Source organism: Lipomyces doorenjongii, assembly GCF_038497915.1.
Source record: "Lipomyces doorenjongii strain NRRL Y-27504 unplaced genomic scaffold V1508scaffold_14, whole genome shotgun sequence".
Classification (NCBI taxonomy): Eukaryota; Fungi; Ascomycota; class Lipomycetes; order Lipomycetales; family Lipomycetaceae; genus Lipomyces; species Lipomyces doorenjongii.
Window position 1 is genome coordinate 163554 of NW_027118081.1, and position 19264 is coordinate 182817.

Here is a 19264-nt window from a genome sequence, read left to right on the forward strand (position 1 = left end):
TTCAGCCAAATCCTCGATTTCTGTAACTACAGTGCAACCAATTAGCATTAATTCATTGCCAAATTCTGCGCTCTCGTATTCGTGCAGAAGCGTCCAAGACGGACCTATATTTCTGGATAATCACTAACGTAAGACACTGAGCAAAAGGATCACCTGCAAGCATTCTTGATACTGGTTATATATTACTGCTCAAAGATTGGTGTTAATAGCGCTTCCGACTGAACTACAGTCGATTCTTTACTATATTCAATGGATAATAGAATCCCTACTCTTAACTAGTACAACTTACATATAAATAGTATACAATATCCTTAGATACTCACAGAAGGTTGGTGCTTACAGGTTAAACCAAACGGTTATGCAAGCGCTAATTTCGATAAATTACAAACTCAACTAATAACCTACACCGTTAAGACAATCAATTTGTTAAGACACTTGGATTAGCTGAACTGAATATGTGCCTCGTAAAATTGAAGCGCTTTCTGTGGAGCCTTGCTGTAGAGCACCTGTGCCTCTACCGCGGCGTCCTTCTGGCCATCGGCCCTATCGTCGCCAATTAGCCAGGCGCCGCTCAAAAATCGATATCATGAACTCACCACTCAATTGTAAAAAGCAACTTTCCTTGGTCCGTCTTGGAAATGCTCTTGATTTCCTTGATCTTAGTTTCCCATGAGCCAAGAGGTAAATCCGAAGCTTCGTCGTTTTTCTGGCCATTTTTTCCAATCGAGTCGCTTGTAGCATCCTCAACTTTCTTTGATTTCTGCCGCCGTAACGCCACACCGCGCTTTCTTTTCACATACGAAGGAGGCTCAGGTCTGCCTCCGATTTTCTCGAGATATTCTTCAACCATCTCTCGTGCGCCCCTACACAATTTGTGAGCATGTCACTCAATATCACAATCTATACGTAGACATACTCCAAATTAGCTTCTGGCTCCCAAGAATCATCCTCTGGCTTATCATAGCCCAGCCACTTGATATAAAATAGCATTTCGCCTTTCTTATTAAAGTCGTGGCCCTTTATAGCCTCGACGGTGTAAGTATCCTCGTCTTCGTCATCTTCGTCATCTTCATCATCTTCGTCATCTGTCTCGCTCTCAACGGACTCCTCTCTCTGATTCACACGCGCCTTCGACTTCGAGTTCGTCAAACTCGGAGGGTCTTTAATGAAATAATTAACAACCGGACGTTTTCGCGGTGACAACTGCGTGGCATTCGTCGATTCAGACAATTTTTCCGTCCGCGCTCTTTTCCTCGGGAGACTGCCTTTAGTAACAGTGATACTTGTGCTCTCGTCGCCTGACTCGTCCACGTCAGGCATTGCCTCTTCGCGACTAGAAGATGGCTGCTCGGATTCTGAAACTATTGACGACGATCTCTTGTGAGGTGTTGGTAACTTATTCCACAGCGATGCCAAGTATCCTTTTATTTATAAATCCAATTAGCATCAGGCCATAGAAGAGCAATACTAAACATTGGCAAGCGAGCCACTGCAGGAGTAATCGTGGATCGCACGATCAACGCGTTTCTCCACACTCCCCGCATAGCTTGTCACTAAATTCACTCTTTCATAATTTCCGTCATAGGACGCAAGTACAATCGGCGAGCGTATGCAAACCGCTGCAACTCACTGCACGTCCGCTCCAATCACAGCAAAATAAACAGAAAACCAATTGGCAACTAACCTGACATCTATTACGTCAGCGACAGATTTTTCTCACTAGAATCTTCAAGATTTGTGCCAGAAGCTTCAAGCTGAGTGCTAGAAATCTGGAATATGCAAATACCGCGAGCTGGTGAGGGCACGATTGAATGACAAGGAAAGCAATATGGACAAACCAACCTTGACCGTCCAATATGCGGCCGCGGGGAGAGGGGCGTAGGGATAGGGTTTCGATATGGGAAGGGGTCAACGGATTCTAGCACCATCTGACAAATTAGAACAAGTCATCAGGACAGAAAGACACATAGAGCAATAGACTACATACAACATTACTATTAATTATAATAAGCTATTCCTTGGAGTAAATAAACAACCAACGCCACCCATCCGTGCAACATAACGACCGTACATGCTAAGAAATAAACCAAAATACAATCGTGACTAACTACTAATATAACCTTGATTAACGTAACCCTCACATCTGCAATATAGTGTACTCAATAGTGTAATAAATAAATTAAGCAAAGTACGGGAATAAAATATGTACCGCCCTTCGCATTCTCGATTCTTCATGCTGATCCTCCACCCCTAACACCGTGCCATCGTCAGCAACGATCGCATCATGGGCAGAAGTGGCAGGCGGTATCTCATCCTCTCGCCGAGCTTCTCGGCCAGTGTGAGGACGTGTGTGATGCTCAGCTGTGATATCTGCCGTTTCGTCATCTGGCTGCTCCGCACCACTAGTTGTGGGATGAGAAGTAGCAATCTGTTGCCTGACAATAGGCATGTCCTGCAATTCGTATTCGTCATGCTGGTCGTTATAGTGTCTGTCTGACCGACCACGCCACAGCCGTGTAAATCGTCCGAAAGTGGAACGGTCGTCTTCGTCACCTAAAGCATTGTCTCGTCTCATACGCCTCTCACGACGGACAGTAGCATTTGTGATGCGAAGCGTCGATGGAATATATCCTCGCGGCAGAGCAGATTGTTTGCAAAGTGGGCATAGAGATGATTGGTGTTCTAAAAACGCGTCGATGCATTCGAGATGATAAATGTGCAGACATGGCAATTCACGAACGAGAGTAACGTTGGAAACAAAGTCTTCAAGACAGATAGGGCATGTTGTTTGGCTAAACTCTGATACAGATAATGGCGTCGAAGATGGTGCCGGGGGACCATCCGGTCCGAGAGTCTTCGCCGTGACAGCACTTGTGGTTGCCGGAGACGGATGTTGTAGCTGACGATTATCAACCTCTGGCTTTGTTGTTGGAGGATCAACTGCTTCGTCTGACGAATTCCTGACGTAGCGTGGATCACCAGGTACGTATACTCGTACCGGTAGTTTATCAAGAATCCAGCGCGGCACCGTGAGCCGCTTAATTCCCAAGGCCTCCAAATCAATTTCACCATTGGCGATTCTTCGCCGGAGCCGTCTCCGGTTTCGATACTGTAGAAGATGTACAACAAATGACGATGTGACGCCGGTTAATAACAACACTGCTAGAGCGATGACTAGAAATACCCACAGTCCCGGTACGTTATTTGAACTTGGATTGCTGATCTCCACCGCAACGCGAACATAGTCTCGAAAATCGAAGTATTGAACAAGTTCTGATCCATACGGCACTCCGGTCATATTACCCGAATATAGTGACAAGTAATTGACAAGCTCTCCGCCAAGGCTGCCCGGAATGTAGTATATTGAGTACGTCAATCCATTCGTACTCCCGATCCAATCGGCACTGGGTATTGCACTCGAGCTATCGTTCAAGCCTCCAGACCCGCCGCCGTCGTTCGGTTCGTAGAAAATAATGTCCTGCGCGCCGTCGAAATGCGCCCTGTCCATCCAAATTCGCGCGCAACTTGGGCTCGTCAGCGGCGCAAGCGCAACGGGATTGTATCGTGGCGGTAGTTGTGATATATGTGTGACGTTACTCGGTAGCGAGGCGTATCCACAGTTGTCGGTATCATCTATCATCGGTATGTAGAGCAGCGCCGAGAAGTCTGATCCTGCATCTTTTGAGGCTAAGTAGAAAGCCTGCGCGTTGGAATCACTCAATCTGAAGGACATTGATTCGGGCACTGTTGCGACTTCTAGTTCATTTACAGTGCCATCTTTGTTCGGATTCGGCACAACGAGTACACCGAAGTAGACCTCAACGGGCTTGTCCTCGCTCCCCATCTTAGCTTGGCGCGTGAGGAGAACAAAACGAAGGCCGCGAATTGCTAAGCGGTCGAATTGCCCTGGAGATCAATGATTTTGCTGTGTGTGCTGCAATGGCCCAATGAGGGCGAAGCGACAATCTGTTGACTTATTATTAATGGCTTCGAGGCTGTAAAGTAGATTGAGTCCGATGCAAATATGATAATCGGCGCGAGGTGGTAGAGTCGAGATGTGGCGCCTTGCTTGCAGGGTTAGCTCTTGCACGGGATTGAACTGACATGCAACCCCTGGACTACTAAATAGCTCGCGTCAGCATCAAATGAGCCTGTTCTTCGGTGAACTTTAGTTCAGGCCGAACGAAGCACTGATGCAGTAGTTACTCCTGCAACGTATATATATTTTAAGTAAATTTACACTAGTACGACGAATAAATAAAGACTATTAGAGCAGGAGTGCATTTCCCACGCTTAATAGCCTCGACTAAAGCCAGAATGCAGAATAGTTGTGGGGAAATAAATCCCGCAATGAGGTTATAATAGTGAAAATGCTCACAGCCTAAGCGTGACAATAAATCAATTCGAAAAAGCCGGGTGACTTATGACGCAGCGGGTCCACTCGGCGCCGGCACGGCCGCCTCCATTCATATATTAGATGTTGACGGTCTTACGCTTACTCACCATCAGTCCACGACAGTTTCTTTACGATAACTACAACCTGCTAGTCCTAGTTTATATTTCATAGTGCTTAATTGGTGGTGGTTTATTACCATTTGGTCGACGGTCAATCATTGCGCATGTTTACAATAAAATTATGGGTCGAAACACGACTGAAGCACGACTAGTCTAATCTTACCATCTATTGTAGTTCACATTCACAGCACGACAACCAGCTAAGGCGCCCGCAAATCATTCATTCATTCATTCATTCATTCATTCATTCACAGGGATTCAACTTCTTCCCTGTCCCACTGAGGCTCCAATCCTCCATCCCATCGCTCACGTGTCAGTAGCCATTTCGATATCTCAAATAACCGTAGCGACCCAGGCCTTCGTGTTTTTCTACTCGCTAATCTCCCAAGCAGATCTGACACCAAGTTTTCTGGAATCCTAAATTGCTCCTCCGGACCCCATTGTATCACTAGCATGTTATCTTCAACTGGTCTATGCCGGGAGAGGTACGGCACACATGGCGTAAGCACAAATGTGCAACAGCGCTGATTGGCAGAAACAATACAATTTCCGGCACGCGTCTTTGCGTGTCGACGTAGACTGGCAATCCACCATACAAGTTCGTACCATCGCTCGTCAAAATCATCCTCATCTCGATTTGGCAGTATCCAGTGGAAGTGTACGCGCTCGACGCCCATGGCACAGTTGACGTAGCCTTGCAGAATGTCTTTTGTCATGTAGTCCCAATTAACCCGTGTTAGATCGAGATCCTTCCAGAACTTGGGTGTTGACAGTACGGCTTCTCGCCAAGTACGGCTTAACGACTGGAATCGCACGGCCTTCCGAAAGTCCATGTCGACGTAACTCAGGATGTGAAGTATAAGCTCCATGGGAAGATATGCCGCCGGGTCTAACAATCTTCCAAATTGTTCTGGCTCTGGCGTGGCAGCCGAAGAGGGCGACGATGTTGCAGATGTAAGGGATTGTGTAATTATCGAATCAGTTGCCTTCCTTGAAGCGGATATGGACAACGAGCGGATACCTTGGGTTATGGCTGATATATCATCGAGATCTCGCGAATCGAGTGTTTGAATGCACTTGGACTAATTAGCATAGCGGTCATAAGCAAGAATCAATGACATCACGTACACCTTTGAGGACCATCTTGCCTGAAACCAGCCCTGAGAAGCTTGTCCCATTTTTCGACAGCAAGTCATCTAACACTGATATGCCGGCAGTATATATTTCTCTTGCGAGGCCATATTTGCTGAGTCGCTCGTACGCAAGACCTGAGAGCCAATATCCCTGAGTTCAACTTTCAGTATGTTAATGTTTCGGGATATCGACGTAGTAGTACCTACCCTGTAGTTTTCCTTATTCTCTTCTATCATAGTCAACCCATCCGCCAATGCAAACTCCGGATATTTCTTTCCTAATGCAGCCAACGCCCTGAGATACAATTCTTGTATCCGAAGTCCATAATTGAATTCCATCTACCCACTTCTGCTTCAGCTTTGTAACATATTATAAGATACCACGACATATTACCTTCGTAAACCTCACGATGGCTGTCAGGTATTGATTACACTGCGACGCATACATAGCCGTCGATCTCGCCTCTTGATATGCAGTCTCACTCGTGTTCTCGACATCTTTATCCTTCGAGTCCATAAACGGTGATAATGCAGATTGTACATTCAGCGATTTATGGCTGTCTACCACTGGCGCAAATAGACCCGCACTTGGAGGAATAAATGCTATCGGCCGCGCAACTGGCATCGAGTTCGTCTACCCCCCATGAATTTGGACAAAATAGTTTGATTTAGCTATTTGGTCATGCTAATGATGATCCAATGCTGAAATATGGCGCAATGGTTCTGCAATGTAACTATGACGCGGCTGCCTTATCTGACCCTTTGTCAGGGGTAACTGCAGTCTTACCTTTTCTCTGGTGTTTCTACTACAAATAGATTTGACAAATTTGTCTAAATCATTATTTACTATACAAATATGGTATTAAATGACATATAGCGCGTAGATACCCAAAAATATTTAGTTCTCCTCCGTGTAAATAATATCCATGCACAACTTGGCCACCCTCTTGAAAAAATGTCGCCACTCCAAGGGATCGCCTTTCGATCTCGAGAACAATACCTCCACAAAGTTATCGTACTGATGCCGCGCAGTACATTTGATGGTGCCCATCATAACACACTTTCTCCTGTCGAATGTCGTGACTGAGATGAGTAAGCCGTCGTAGCTCTTGACGTCGGAAGATTCATCTACTGGAACCGCTAGTTCATGCAAGGCAGCGGCTAAACGCGATGATAAAGACTGTAGAGGCACCGCAGCAAAGAATTTGTTTAGAGTCGTTGGAGGACAGAGTTCATTAAACCGGCTGGCTCGCTGTGTGAGAGAATCTGGAATTTGAGTCGGCTTTCGTTGTGAGAATTGGAGCAGCGAAACATCTTGTACGCTTCCCGACTGAGTAAATGCGCCTTGGATGCTGGCTAGCTTCGCCGGAACCTTTGGTTTCAGTACCATGTTTGCCCTCAACTCTGTCGGCTGCGAGTAGGAGTGATATCGATCGGACACAGGCCGTTTGTCATCAAGAATATTGGGCTCATCAACGTCAATATGCATATTAAGAATCAACCTCTCAGCCAGCCTGATCGGATTCGCGCATTGGCCATTTGGTGAGATCAACTTATTTGGCTTCTTAAACCAAGGATGCATGCGAATATTCTTCAAAGGCATTCTTTCCGTAGGATTTTCTCTCATCAATTTCCTTAGCAGGGATAAAACTGCCCTTGGTGGTCGGTCCCATGGATATTCTTTGACCCTTCCTTTAGACTTTTTGTATCGTCCATAGTCCGGATCGTGGTCCACTGCCCACTGCCATGGCGTGCATCCAGACAATAAGACAAACAAAACCACTCCACACGACCAAATATCTGCCAAATCTGAATCATACGACTTCCGGTTCACGACTTCAGGCGCGCAATATGGAGCACTACCGCATATCGTAGTCGATTGTTTCCGGGTTCCATGTCTCTCGAAAATCGTTGCAAATCCAAAATCCGAAAGCATCAAGTTGCCATCGGCATCAAGCAAAATATTCTCGGGTTTAATATCCCGATGCGCGATTCCTTGTGAGTGTATGAATTCAACTGCGCCTATTAACTGCTGGAAATACAGCTGACAAATATCCTCGTGTACGCCGACGTCCGGCTCGATTTTGTCAAACAAGTCACCGCCCATTGCCGCTTGCATTTTCAGCCATATCCAGTTTTCATCTTCATTGTATCCAAATAATGTAATAATATTTTTGTGCTGGGAACATGCTTTATGTAGTGTGATTTCGCGGATGATGTTTTTCGCAGAGAGACCACCTCGTGCTTTGGCAGTTGCTTTGTGGACGAATTTCACGGCAAACACGGAAGTCGCCTTGCCGAATACTTGACATAAGTGCACCCTGTGTGAAAGTGTCAGTATTATGTCAACTAGAAAATTGTTTTTGAACGTACGTGGCGAACGCGCCTTGGCCGATAGCATCGCCCACGTAAAATCCTAGATTTTTTGGTAACTCTAGCGTCGCTTCAGGGTCCCCCATGAAATTACAAAGACACGAGATTAGAGTATTCAGTGGCTATGCTTTGAATCCAATAATCTGCGGAGAGTGTGGAGAATGGGCGGACAGAGCCAAAGATGATGTGAAAGCGGGAGAAGGTAAGTCAGAGTTGTTTACCAAATTGTTGCTATGACAACCACCAACCCCCTACCCTCATGCATTGCAACTCAATGCGCAAGGAAAGAAAGATATTACCGGCAGGCAGTTACCAAATTAAGTTGGGATAGTCCCGCGGCGGCCCCTGAATTTCAGAATTTTTTCCTCAATAAATTGAGATTCAAGGCGTTTGTATATCTCACCAACATCGCCTGTCCCTCTTCTTCTACAATAACCGACAGATGGCGAAACGAAAAAGAGAAGGAAAATCTCAGGAGGACAAGAAGTTGAAAAATGACCCTGTCGCGCTAGGAAACCAAATATCCCCGGAGGAATCCAGCCATACTGATGGCAACCTTGACGTTCAAGTGTCGACAACGCTTGCCACAAATCTGGCGCCGATTTTGCGAGTAATAACAGGATCCTATGAACACCATCTCCTATGCCTGTCACTAACTGCCGGACTTTCAGCATTTTCGTCAAAAACACATGAGGATGCCGGATCTAGCGACGCTAATTTCTTTACACCAGTGTTTCATTTTGCATCACATACGGCATCGATCAGAAGTATCGCCCATGCCAAGCGGTACCTTGTTACCGGAGGAAATGATGAGCATATCCGATTATACGATCTTCAGAAGCGAAAGGAAATCGGAACGTTAATGTACCACGAGGGTACTGTTACGTGTCTTGAATTTGTTTCTGCAGCAGTAGGGGTAGAAGACAACGTGGAGGAGAAATCTGCCGGTGGAAACGGAAAGTGGCTGCTCAGTGGAGGCGAAGACGGAAAACTTTTGGTCTGGCGTACAAAAGACTGGGAAGTCCTTGCGGATATGAAAGGACATAAGGGAGCGGTTAATGATATCTCTGTTCATCCGTCTGGGAAGATCGCGTTGAGCGTTGGTAGAGATCGGACGCTTCGCTTGTGGAATTTGATGACTGCAAAAAATGCCAGCGTATTGAAATTGACTGGCGGTGAGCCTATACAAGTTGCTTGGAGTACGGACGGTGATAAGTACGCAGTTGGGTGGCAGACAAAGATAGTAATCTACGATATGGTAAGTTTCAATGAGCCATCTAAGAACATTGCGACATGCTGACGATAAGTTAGTCCGCAAAACCTCTTTCCTCAATTGAACTCAAATCACCACTTTATAGGCTTCGATATGTTTCTCTCAAAGAGGCAAACGATGACAACTTTTTAACGGAATACCTCGTCACTTCCGACTCGAAAGGCTCAATTACTTTCAGAGACGCCGCCAAAGCCACCGAGGATGATGTCCCAGTCGCCTTTGATTTGAAAGCACATTCCATTCGAGTCAAAGATTTTGAATTCTACACGCGTACCCCACCACCAGTACTTTGCTCCGATGACAAGCCGGCGATAACTCAAAACACAACGTTTATGTCAAGCGTTTCATCAGACGGAAAAATTGTCATTTGGAACTTGAATGCTCGCGAGCCGATTGCGGTATATCAAACTAACGAGCGCCTCAACTGTTGCACTCTAGTCGCAGAAGAAGTGGAAAAGTATGACACTTTGAGACGAGTAGACCAAGCCACAGAGAGTGAATACGACAGCGAATGAAAGCATTATTGATTTATAATTAAACATTTTTTATTATATCTTGTATATGAAATACAGTTATTTATGTATGCCCATTCTTGTCTAGATCACCAGTTCACATCTATGCGTATCCCTACCCAGAAACAAATATAAAATAAATAAACACGTAATGCTTTGTACATTAAACCAAATTTTCTGTTTGCCGAACCATGAATGTTTCCCGTTTCCTTTTTCCCATTAACCATTCAAACAAATAACTTTTGTTGCCCTTCGTCTATACCCTGCATTACCGAAAAGACGACCGAGAATAAATGACTAAGGAAAAAGAAACAACCGAGAAACGCAAACAACGCACCAACGGAATAAGAAAGAAAAATTAGTCCGACAGTATACATATCAAACATAGCCTATAATATCAAACGCAAAAGACAAGCAATATACACAAAGGAATACGCATACCCAACTTATTCCCGAAATAAAAAGCAAAAATCTATGTAGAAATGTGCAGATCCTCATATATAGTCATACACATGTCAAACTGTCACTGGCGCGCCACAAGAATAGGAGCAATTCTATAGCTAAAAAACGGAAACAAATGTAAGGAATGTAAAACAGTAATCTCAACCATCAAAGTCACCAGTAAAAGGGGCTTAGTGAATTTACCACCAGCTGCTCTGGGTGTTGCCCCCGCCATATGACGAACCAGTGTTGCCATACGACGATCCAGAGTTGGTATAGCCGCCGCCATAACCACCGCCATATGCTCCACCACCGTAACCAGAACCACCATAGGCTCCGCCACCGTAGCCACTGTCATAGCCAGCGCCACCACCACCACCACCACCACCACCACCACCACGACGAAAGTCGCGAGTGCCACCACCGCGGCCACCACGGCCACCACGTCCTCGAGCAGCGTAGCCACCTTCATTAGCGACGGCCTCCAAGAAATCAGGAACCTCCTGATTAGCTTCGCGCAAGATATCAATCAGCTCCTTGACGACGCCGCGGTTACCGCGATTGAAGAAAGCAGTGGCAAGACCGGTGTTACCAGCACGTCCGGTACGACCGATACGGTGAACATAATCGTCGATGTCAGATGGAAGATCATAGTTGACGACATGAGTGACATTAGGAATATCGAGACCTCTTGCAGCCACAGCAGTAGCAACCATAATAGGAGCTCTGCCGCTTCGGAACATGTCAAGAGCAGCCTCACGCTCTCTCTGCGTACGATCGCCATGAATTGAAGTCGCTGGGAAGTTCTGATTAATCAAGAAGTCGCAAAGAGAGTCTGCCATACGCTTGGTCTCTGTGAAGATTAAGGTAAGACCACCTTTGTTGGAAGAAAGGATGTCCAATAGAACAGATCGCTTATCGGAGTCCTCGACATACTCGACCTTCTGAGTAATGTTCTCAGAGGTAGAGCCAACACGGCCAACAGACAAAAAAATGTAGTCCTTCAAGAAGTCACGAGCCAACATCTGAATGTCTCTTGGGAAGGTAGCAGAGAACATGAGAGTTTGTCTGTCCTTGACCGTGGGCATATCCTCACCCTCTACAATTCTTCGAATCTGGGGCTCAAAACCCATATCGAGCATGCGATCCGCCTCATCGAGGACCAAAAACTTGATGCTAGAGAGCGAGATGCGGCCGCGCTCGAGAAGGTCAACCAATCGACCAGGAGTAGCAACCAATAAATCGCAACCGCGCTCAATCTGACGCAGCTGGCTGCCAATATCAGCACCACCGTAAACCACGCACGGTCTGACCCAGGATCGATATGCGAATTTCCGAGCCTCGTCGTAGATCTGAGAGACGAGCTCACGAGTAGGAGCGAGAATCAATGATGTGGGGAACGCTTTTCGAGTTCTGACGAAATTGTTCACAGACGTCTCCTGTTGGGGTCCAACAGGGCCTTGAGTGTAAGCTTGAGAGAGTATGGGAAACAAGAAACCGCCAGTCTTTCCAGAACCTATATGATTTTCATTAGATCTCTGATGCCATATACATAGTAGCAACCAATGCTTACCAGTCTGAGCGCAAGCCATCAAATCTCGGCCGCCGACTACAATAGGAATAGAGTACTTCTGAACCGGAGTGGGCCTTGTGTAACTACACATAACCAACATTAGCTAGTTATTTAACAAAACTATTCATAACAATAAAACTTACCCAGCTAACTCGATATTGGATAGTAAAAGCTCCTCGATTGGTGGCGAAGTGAATGCGGTGATAGGATCTGGGACATGGTCTCCAGAGGCCTCAACTGGAATTTCATCGTAGTTGTCGAAGTTAATACCGGTGCTCTGTCTGCTTCCGTCGCCAGGTTCACCAAAGAGCTCCTTCTCAACTCTAGGATCTCTGGGACCAGGAATGTGCTGCCCATCCACGAACTTCCCATCAGAACCGCCAGATCGCCTGTCGCCACCTCTGTAGCCGCCACCGAAGCCGTCAGCACGACCGCCGTAACCACCATCGCGACCGGAGCTGCGACCACCACTGTAGCCGTAGCCACCACCTCGAGGACCGTAGTTATCGCCACCGTAGCCACGGCCACCGTAACCGCCACGGCCACCACGTGAGGAAGCCCAATCGTCACCACCACCGCTATGCAAATGTTAGCCATAATCTTCAGCATATTATAGATATCCACAGCCAGTGCCATAAAGATCGTTTAGCAGAACGTGTTGAGAGTTCCAAGAGCAGAATTACTCCTGTAGTGGCCTGAAACAAGCGCAAGACACATCAGCTCATTCAGCCACCCACTCTGCTACAATCTCTGTGACTTCCAACCGTGTCTTCCTGACCTCTTAGGAATTAATACATACACGTTACTGTACTTGGAGGAAGTAAGATCACCGAATTTCCGCGCGTGGGGAGGAACATACGTACGGCGTTCAGCGCCGCCCCAAGAATGCTCGCTACCCTGGTCCTTAATACTCATGCTGTCAAACTTCTCGGAAATATCCGCCATGTTGAATAGGAAGTCAAAGGAAATATAGGTCAATAAGAGTATGTGTCGGTGAAATCAAGAGATAACCAACTAAAAGTTGTGTTGAGGTGAAGATAAAAGAGAGGAAGGGGCGAGCTAGAAAAAAAAGGTGAAAAAAAAAGTTCGCCGTCGCGGCGGCGTTCCAGCAGCAGATCTGCTACGCATGGCAAATCTCTGTCAGAAATGCCAGATTCTGACTCAGCAAATTGATTAGGTTTAGGGTCGTGTACTTGATTAAGACCACCCTACCGATCTCGACACGCGTTTGGGGCAATTGCCCCGAACTGCAATGCACAAGGAGTTTGCCACCAACCACGCGTCGAGCTCTTCACGTTGGTTACTTTAATCGCCACAACATGGACACATTCCTAAATTCTATAACATTTTTGATCATTGACATTCATGTCTTGCTGGTGCTATCACCAAGCAGATGGCAGTCAGCCTATACCGGGCCATCGCACGTTACGTCAGCGTAATTACGATATAACTGATGATCCCAACTGCATATACTCGATTTTCTCTGTCCTCTATTGCGGATGCCGCCTTTCAATCCTATTGCGATCTCGAGCTGTCACAAGAAACAGGTACGATTTCTGGACAGACAGTCTCCAGAAGCAGATCACAAGTATTTCAATGGAGCGTAGTCTGTGGTAAAAAATTTAAAGGGTCAATTATATGCACAGTTACTTTTCTCCTTTTCTAATCCCATTCCTTCTTGATGTTCAATGTCCATGTGAATAGAAGATGCGTAGTGCCGTCATCGTCCACAAACTTCGATGTAATATTATAAGAACCGCGAGCAATTAATCCTGATGGTGCTTCCTCCTCAATGACTGGCATTGTTAGCAGGGACCATGGTCATTACGTTCAATTGCAACTTACATGTCTTCTCATAGTATGGCTTCTCAAGGGTATTTGGTGAGTAGCTTCCACAAACCTACGTTTTATTAGCTATCTACACCGATGCGGCCGGCGTCATCTACTCACCTCATCGCTCTTGTCGACTCTAATTCCCTTTCGCTTAACAAGTTGCAGGTAGCGCAGACCGGTAATGATCTCGTGCTGAACGCGGAATCTGATGCGAACTTTATAATGTGATCCTTCTTTCAGCACAATTGGCCGGGATTTCAGTTCCTCAAGAGCCTCTGAAATACCAGTTAGCATCTCGCAGGTCGTGTATTTATAGGAGAACGTACTGGGGTTGTCGAGATCAACCAAAATTGTCTCGTGCCCGTGAATCTGCAATTCCAATCGCAGGATAACAACCTTTAATCCCATGTCAGACAATTTTGTCACCGTTTGCAAACAAACATCGTCCAGTGCTAACCTTCCGATTATCTCCGGCGGCACCAATGGAGCCAGACAATGCTCCACTAGTAAGACCAAGAGACTCCTTCCATTTCCTCAGGGCCGGATCGTCGTCGTCTAGATTCTAGTAATAGCTACAATCTTTGATGTAATGTGTCAACACTCAAATGGCATACCTAGCTTAACATATTGCTCGACCGTCTTTTTTTGTCCAACTTTATATCTAATTGGCCCAAAACAGTCCAGTCAGCCAAATGATATGTTTCATAGCACCTCCAGCATTAGTGGCATACCCCTCGCCTGCCTCGTGAACGAGCTCGTCGTCATCTGTAGCAGTTACGTTTTCCATTTCCAAGTTCAAGCCTTAAATTTATATGTGTTTACCACAATAGAAATTAGACTGCGTTACACGGTTGTGAGGAATATTCTCTAAGCAAGGGGTACAACTAGACTCTGCGTTCAGCCGCACCTCAGGGGTAATGCCTTCCCTGTTCTTTCTTGCCTTCCTGTCGACCCTAAGATATTCGACACCACTGCCGACATGCGACAGCATGCATATTATTTCTCAGACTTAATTGTCGTATTGAAGCAATCTGTCAGATAATTCAATATACAAATATTCCCAGGCTCCTCTGCGCGGGGTACAATATATCTGCTGAGAGCAGCACCGGCTGTAGGTTGCTTTAGATATTTCTCAAATTTCAAATTTCCAAACTTCAATTGACCCCTGATCCTTTGTGCAATGGAAGTGATGGATGTTCTGTACCATCAAGAGTGCAATAGTAGTCGTTATGGGCAGTGCAATAGGCGAAGTTCGTTATAAGGGTCTCAGGCGTTCACACATGTCTGCGGCGCTGCTGCTTACTACTGTCTATTTTGCAATAAGCACAACTACGACCGACTTCTGTCAACTCGAAGAAAACGAACTGGCACGACAATCTTCTTCACCGATCGCGCTTTCAAGTAGCGAACCTCAAACGTCCTGTCAACCCGCGCTAAAGAATTTCAAAATCTCAATTAATACTTTGAACGGGTGTATATAGTTTATGGAGTTGTGCACTTATAAATAAAGTTAGTTTACTGTAACGTAGGGAGACCACGCTATAACAATTATAGTAGGACATATAAAGTGAGAGTTATTTGTGATACGATTTCATAAGCTCTTCGTGATCTTGGACTGTCACCATGAAAAACTAAACAGATATGAGGCCGATAATTTATAGACTATTCTTGCACTATATGCAGTCTCATCTTGTAGAAACTGCCCGGTCCTAATTCATGCATTCAAATTCTAAATATTTACACACTCAGTTACGCCTGTTACGCCAAATAATTCTAAGTCTGGACTCTAAACTTTGGAGGAATATTCAATTGCTGGTCCCTAATCGCCTGATCTTCCATGTGGTGGAATAGCTTCTCGTGTTCACTACAATATTCGTGAGTAAATTCTCTCGTCCGTCTATGGCAACCACGTACATATCTTCGGCGTGATCCAGCTATTTAACTCAATTAGCCTTGACGAACAAAAAATTCAACAAATAGCACTTACATGCTCGTCATTTTCATCTTTCGAATGATATTTCAACCAATGATGAACTGAGTGAGCTCAAATTAGTAAATTGTCTTACGCATCTCGCATTCAGTAACCTACTTTCATATTCATACTCCACATCACCATGGTGACCTGGACCTAGTCCAAAGTCCGGTAAATCACCGCCTTTCTGTGTGAACGCCAGCCACTCATCCATCGAAACGGATCCATCCTTATCCGTATCCATGAGCCCGATGATTGTGTCATACACCTTATTCTGGTCTTCCGCTCGAATCGGCTCCTTTCTGTGTCCTGTGGGGTCGACGGTGTGTAATACTCCGTAAAGCGCCAGGATATCTTGCTTCGTCCAATAATGCGAATTATCCGAATCGTGCAACGCGAAAAATGAAGCGGCGTCGTAGTTCTCAATATTGTGCTCTTCTCGCATATGCGTTTCGGCCCAAGTTGCAGCGGTACTCAAGCCGCCAAACGAAAGCAAGCATGTCAATGCAAGATGAAGAATATTTCTCATTGCGGTCGAGTAAAATTGGTACGGAGATGCTACCTATTAAGGGGATAGCAGGTGCAGTATTATGAGGTGGAATCTGGATTACAACCGTCAGCTTTTTTTGTGCTTAATCCCTTTGTTGGTGCTGCGGCTCAAGTGTGATCCGTTCATAATTTATATTGCGTCGCCTTACCTCTACAATATTTCAGTGATTGTCTACACCGTCGGTTGACCACTGTCAGGTATGGCCTTCATAGCGGTTCACCTTGGAGCTGGGTTCCACTCCAAAAAGCACGAATACGAGTATAACGAACTATGTCGGAGGTGTGTAAATTAGAATATGTGCCCACAGTAGATACTTATCTCTATTGACACCATTAGAGCATGCATAGCAGGGATGAAGCTGCTCAAATCCGGTGACTCGTCAGTCGAAGCAGCAGCACAGGTCTGCAAAATATTGGAGGATGACAAGATAACCAATGCAGGGACCGGATCCAACTTGACGACCGCAGGAGAGGTCGAGTGCGATGCTTCCATCATGTGCACATATCACAATCGAGGTGCCGCAGTTGGATGCATTTCCGGTGTCAAGAATCCAATATTGGCTGCAGAGAAGCTATTGTCAGAGTCTTTCAAGCAGCTGTCACACGGTAGAGTCTCTCCATTGTACGAATTCAAGAATTAGTGACCTGCCTGTCGGTGATGATTTCTGACCATCTACAGGTTCTTGGTAGCCAACGGAGCGCGACAATTTGCCGAGAGTGTTGGACTGGAGATTGCTACAAAAAACGAAATGCTATCCGAGAGTGCTATTATGCGGTTTGAGCATTGGACTGAGGTCTTTGCTGATGATGTGCGTGTCACGCACACACACAATTCAGATAACGAGATTGAGGATATGATAACAGACACGGTAGGCGTGATCTGTCTCGACATGAAAGGCGAGCTGGCAGTAGCGTCTAGCTCTGGAGGAGTTACGATGAAGCAACCTGGCCGAGTTGGGCCGGCGGCCATGATCGGCAGTGGTGTGTGGACAGTTACTGCACAAGACAGCAAAGTTGCTGTCTGCACTAGTGGTATGGATATTGAAGGCAGCGTGTAGGGTTTATTCAGTACTAAAATCACTAGGTACCGGAGAAGATATTATAAGTACCAATTTAGCATTCCGCTGTGCCGAATCGCAGATGACTACCTCAGACGAGCTGGAATCACTGTCGATGCTGATGGAAAATGACTTTGTGCACTCACAGGCAGTACAGCTTAAACCTCCTGCCGCGGGATTACTATCGATGAAACTCACACAAAGTGATGAAAGTCACTTGTTAAGGTTATGTTACGCACACACAACTCCTTCAATGAGTGTTGGGTATATGGCTGACAATGTAAGAAGTCCTACTCTGATAATGTCTCGAAGCAAAGAGCGATCATTGGGTCAGCCTGTAATAGGCGGGTATGCTAAAAGAATAAATCTATTTAATACGTAACCCTGTTTGACTTCCGAGAGAAAAACCCCAAACGCCACTAATGCAAATTATGTTTCTATGTAGAGCCCATCGCAAATCAAGGCGCGTTCTTAAATCCCTTTCCGATTTTCGTACCTTGCTCTGCATCCCACCGTCGTACTTCCTCCTCCCATTCTTCTTCTGGAGTCATCTTTCTGCTTCTCTGCTGATCGAAGTCTTTCATGCGCTCGTCCCGTTCGAGGCGTTCCTGCTCGTCGTACTCTTGTTTATGATCTATCCACCGCTCTTGAATATCCGTTATGCTACCCAGATAGCCCCCTTGTCGAGTAGCTTCTGCCCATATAGTATCACCGCCAATTTCTGTCGACCCAAAAGTATAACCCGTGGCTTTATCTATAACTGATAATAGAGATATCATGGACTTTTTGTCTTCGACCGCCAGAACTTCAAATTCGACGAGCCCAAAATCCATGATTAGATCCGCAATCGCTTCATTTAAACTGGAAAACTTTTCGCCCAATAACGTTGGCGATTCTTTTTTGACCAACGGGAGCAGATAGTTGAGATCTTGTACTTCGGTATAGAAATCGAGATTGAAGTCTGAATATGGTTAGCATAAATCGGCAAACACGCCTTAGAATCACAATGGCATCCTCTTACCTAACTTCCCGTAATTACTCAGCAAATCGATCTTGCTCAGGACATTAATATGCGGCAGATCCAGCTGCAGCATACTTCGCAGCGCAAGTAATAACACTGAAATATATTGGGTAGGGGAGGTGATATAAAACGAGTCAATTAGGTTAATCACAACCAGCCTATATCCCATCTTTTGCATTTTCAAGAATAGTGCTCTTAATGAGTGGTGATGCGTGAACAATTCGACTTGACCAGGACAATCCAAAATCAAGTAATCGGTGTTACCGAGCTCCTTGATTTGCCCCATAAATTCCTCCCAATTCTGTTCTAATTCCTCCATAGCGCGCATTATACTGCCGTTTGGACCAAGTCCCTCCTGTGACATAATATCTTCGATAGTAATAAAGTTGCGTATGTCCAGAGCTGGATCGTAGTTTGTGTGGTCGTTTGCTGGATCAAGGTTGATTACCGAGGCTTTACGACCAATCGCCGACAGGAACTGAAGCACTTTACCACTGAAGTATTAGATACGACGCCATAAACTGCCTAGATCATTCCGTACGTACTTCCCGAGCAATAAGTCGATTTGCCGGATCCCGGAGGACCAATTACTAACTGTACGCAAGTGTTAATAGCTCTCAACATTTCCAGTAAGAAAATTCACATACTTGCGCGAAAGGCATAGATCTGACCGAAGATAGGGTAGTATAAATACCAGGACACACATATGCTCGCAAGCGGTACAATGATCGTTATTCGAGAAAAACAGTCTTTCCTTTGGCAAAAAGTGTGCGTACCAAAGTTTCCTCTGGAGCATCAGATTCCAGGGCCGTTGCCAACTCACGATGGATATACGGTGCTAACTAAATAACGCTTTGCGCATCGGAACGGCATTCAAGAATTTTTTGGTTCTACATTTTACTGATCACGAGCATTATTGCCACAATCGAAATTACCTTTACTGAGGACTGAGCCGTAATACCACAGGACCAGTGGTGACCTTTGTTTTGTTTGTTTGTTGTGAATATTGGA

At 45.6% G+C, this 19264-nt stretch overlaps 10 protein-coding genes across 10 annotated transcripts; 2 read left to right on the forward strand and 8 right to left on the reverse strand.

Annotated features, from left to right (window-relative positions):
• Positions 1 to 440: 440 nt before the first annotated feature.
• On the reverse strand, positions 441 to 1320 carry V1508DRAFT_431574 (uncharacterized protein; the record flags this gene model as incomplete). Its single annotated transcript, XM_066941931.1, has 3 exons — positions 441 to 543; positions 597 to 863; positions 917 to 1320. 3 exons carry the CDS (start codon positions 1318 to 1320, stop codon positions 441 to 443), a joined length of 774 nt encoding a protein of 257 aa, XP_066796924.1.
• A 585-nt stretch (positions 1321 to 1905) lies between these two features.
• On the reverse strand, positions 1906 to 4303 carry V1508DRAFT_55069 (uncharacterized protein). The gene is made up of 2 exons (XM_066942958.1): positions 1988 to 4303; positions 1906 to 1928 (listed from the first exon to the last, which is right to left on the reverse strand). Exon 1 carries the CDS (start codon positions 3842 to 3844, stop codon positions 2180 to 2182), a length of 1665 nt encoding a protein of 554 aa, XP_066796925.1. The 5' UTR covers positions 3845 to 4303; the 3' UTR covers positions 1906 to 1928; positions 1988 to 2179.
• Positions 4304 to 4742: 439 nt separating this feature from the next.
• V1508DRAFT_414142 (uncharacterized protein) lies at positions 4743 to 6389 on the reverse strand. Its single transcript, XM_066939884.1, has 4 exons — positions 6043 to 6389; positions 5856 to 5987; positions 5644 to 5799; positions 4743 to 5591 (listed from the first exon to the last, which is right to left on the reverse strand). Exons 1-4 carry the CDS (start codon positions 6271 to 6273, stop codon positions 4764 to 4766), a joined length of 1347 nt encoding a protein of 448 aa, XP_066796926.1. The 5' UTR covers positions 6274 to 6389; the 3' UTR covers positions 4743 to 4763.
• A 77-nt stretch (positions 6390 to 6466) lies between these two features.
• On the reverse strand, positions 6467 to 8209 carry V1508DRAFT_460857 (kinase-like domain-containing protein). The gene is made up of 2 exons (XM_066942783.1): positions 8022 to 8209; positions 6467 to 7969 (listed from the first exon to the last, which is right to left on the reverse strand). Exons 1-2 carry the CDS (start codon positions 8105 to 8107, stop codon positions 6547 to 6549), a joined length of 1509 nt encoding a protein of 502 aa, XP_066796927.1. The 5' UTR covers positions 8108 to 8209; the 3' UTR covers positions 6467 to 6546.
• Positions 8210 to 8366: 157 nt separating this feature from the next.
• V1508DRAFT_414145 (WD40-repeat-containing domain protein) lies at positions 8367 to 9922 on the forward strand. The gene is made up of 2 exons (XM_066939885.1): positions 8367 to 9279; positions 9333 to 9922. Exons 1-2 carry the CDS (start codon positions 8464 to 8466, stop codon positions 9807 to 9809), a joined length of 1293 nt encoding a protein of 430 aa, XP_066796928.1. The 5' UTR covers positions 8367 to 8463; the 3' UTR covers positions 9810 to 9922.
• A 397-nt stretch (positions 9923 to 10319) lies between these two features.
• Positions 10320 to 13047, reverse strand: V1508DRAFT_56821 (P-loop containing nucleoside triphosphate hydrolase protein). Its single transcript, XM_066942960.1, has 4 exons — positions 12620 to 13047; positions 11964 to 12398; positions 11821 to 11903; positions 10320 to 11763 (listed from the first exon to the last, which is right to left on the reverse strand). Exons 1-4 carry the CDS (start codon positions 12763 to 12765, stop codon positions 10448 to 10450), a joined length of 1980 nt encoding a protein of 659 aa, XP_066796929.1. The 5' UTR covers positions 12766 to 13047; the 3' UTR covers positions 10320 to 10447.
• A 435-nt stretch (positions 13048 to 13482) lies between these two features.
• On the reverse strand, positions 13483 to 14440 carry V1508DRAFT_403360 (immunoglobulin E-set; the record flags this gene model as incomplete). The annotated part of the gene is made up of 7 exons (XM_066938546.1): positions 13483 to 13616; positions 13666 to 13720; positions 13771 to 13928; positions 13980 to 14049; positions 14111 to 14208; positions 14268 to 14314; positions 14385 to 14440. The coding sequence occupies 7 exons, from the start codon at positions 14438 to 14440 to the stop codon at positions 13483 to 13485; spliced, it is 618 nt and encodes a 205-aa protein (XP_066796930.1).
• An 810-nt stretch (positions 14441 to 15250) lies between these two features.
• Positions 15251 to 16265, reverse strand: V1508DRAFT_414156 (uncharacterized protein). Its single transcript, XM_066939886.1, has 4 exons — positions 15743 to 16265; positions 15641 to 15687; positions 15568 to 15587; positions 15251 to 15517 (listed from the first exon to the last, which is right to left on the reverse strand). The coding sequence occupies exons 1-4, from the start codon at positions 16152 to 16154 to the stop codon at positions 15427 to 15429; spliced, it is 570 nt and encodes a 189-aa protein (XP_066796931.1). The 5' UTR covers positions 16155 to 16265; the 3' UTR covers positions 15251 to 15426.
• Positions 16266 to 16325: 60 nt separating this feature from the next.
• Positions 16326 to 17683, forward strand: V1508DRAFT_414158 (nucleophile aminohydrolase). Its single transcript, XM_066939887.1, has 4 exons — positions 16326 to 16454; positions 16512 to 16796; positions 16854 to 17206; positions 17259 to 17683. Exons 1-4 carry the CDS (start codon positions 16375 to 16377, stop codon positions 17612 to 17614), a joined length of 1074 nt encoding a protein of 357 aa, XP_066796932.1. The 5' UTR covers positions 16326 to 16374; the 3' UTR covers positions 17615 to 17683.
• On the reverse strand, positions 17584 to 19011 carry V1508DRAFT_414163 (uncharacterized protein). Its single transcript, XM_066939888.1, has 4 exons — positions 18901 to 19011; positions 18799 to 18847; positions 18254 to 18739; positions 17584 to 18193 (listed from the first exon to the last, which is right to left on the reverse strand). The coding sequence occupies exons 1-4, from the start codon at positions 18913 to 18915 to the stop codon at positions 17691 to 17693; spliced, it is 1053 nt and encodes a 350-aa protein (XP_066796933.1). The 5' UTR covers positions 18916 to 19011; the 3' UTR covers positions 17584 to 17690.
• Positions 19012 to 19264: the final 253 nt, after the last annotated feature.

Bases quoted from the DNA above. Each gene is read 5' to 3' on its own strand.
- V1508DRAFT_55069 (XM_066942958.1), bottom strand. From the start codon at position 3,844: ATGGGGAGCGAGGACAAGCCCGTTGAGGTCTACTTCGGTGTACTCGTT.
- V1508DRAFT_414142 (XM_066939884.1), bottom strand. From the start codon at position 6,273: ATGCCAGTTGCGCGGCCGATAGCATTTATTCCTCCAAGTGCGGGTCTA. The intron at 5,988-6,042 runs GTAATATGTCGT...AGAAGTGGGTAG, and splicing joins CCATCGTGAGGTTTACGAAG to ATGGAATTCAATTATGGACT. The intron at 5,592-5,643 runs GTACGTGATGTC...AATTAGTCCAAG, and splicing joins GCAAGATGGTCCTCAAAGGT to TGCATTCAAACACTCGATTC.
- V1508DRAFT_460857 (XM_066942783.1), bottom strand. From the start codon at position 8,107: ATGGGGGACCCTGAAGCGACGCTAGAGTTACCAAAAAATCTAGGATTT. The intron at 7,970-8,021 runs GTACGTTCAAAA...ACTTTCACACAG, and splicing joins GGCCAAGGCGCGTTCGCCAC to GGTGCACTTATGTCAAGTAT.
- V1508DRAFT_414145 (XM_066939885.1), top strand. From the start codon at position 8,464: ATGGCGAAACGAAAAAGAGAAGGAAAATCTCAGGAGGACAAGAAGTTG. The intron at 9,280-9,332 runs GTAAGTTTCAAT...ACGATAAGTTAG, and splicing joins AGATAGTAATCTACGATATG to TCCGCAAAACCTCTTTCCTC.
- V1508DRAFT_56821 (XM_066942960.1), bottom strand. From the start codon at position 12,765: ATGGCGGATATTTCCGAGAAGTTTGACAGCATGAGTATTAAGGACCAG. The intron at 12,399-12,619 runs GTATGTATTAAT...ACATTTGCATAG, and splicing joins TCCTCCAAGTACAGTAACGT to CGGTGGTGGTGACGATTGGG. The intron at 11,764-11,820 runs GTAAGCATTGGT...AAAATCATATAG, and splicing joins GATGGCTTGCGCTCAGACTG to GTTCTGGAAAGACTGGCGGT.
- V1508DRAFT_414156 (XM_066939886.1), bottom strand. From the start codon at position 16,154: ATGAGAAATATTCTTCATCTTGCATTGACATGCTTGCTTTCGTTTGGC. The intron at 15,688-15,742 runs GTAGGTTACTGA...GAGCTCACTCAG, and splicing joins TGTGGAGTATGAATATGAAA to TTCATCATTGGTTGAAATAT. The intron at 15,518-15,567 runs GTACGTGGTTGC...CGAATATTGTAG, and splicing joins CTGGATCACGCCGAAGATAT to TGAACACGAGAAGCTATTCC.
- V1508DRAFT_414158 (XM_066939887.1), top strand. From the start codon at position 16,375: ATGGCCTTCATAGCGGTTCACCTTGGAGCTGGGTTCCACTCCAAAAAG. The intron at 16,797-16,853 runs GTACGAATTCAA...GACCATCTACAG, and splicing joins CACGGTAGAGTCTCTCCATT to GTTCTTGGTAGCCAACGGAG. The intron at 17,207-17,258 runs GTATGGATATTG...TAAAATCACTAG, and splicing joins AGTTGCTGTCTGCACTAGTG to GTACCGGAGAAGATATTATA.
- V1508DRAFT_414163 (XM_066939888.1), bottom strand. The intron at 18,740-18,798 runs GTACGTACGGAA...TCAGTGGTAAAG, and splicing joins ATCGACTTATTGCTCGGGAA to TGCTTCAGTTCCTGTCGGCG. The intron at 18,194-18,253 runs GTAAGAGGATGC...AACCATATTCAG, and splicing joins GAGTAATTACGGGAAGTTAG to ACTTCAATCTCGATTTCTAT.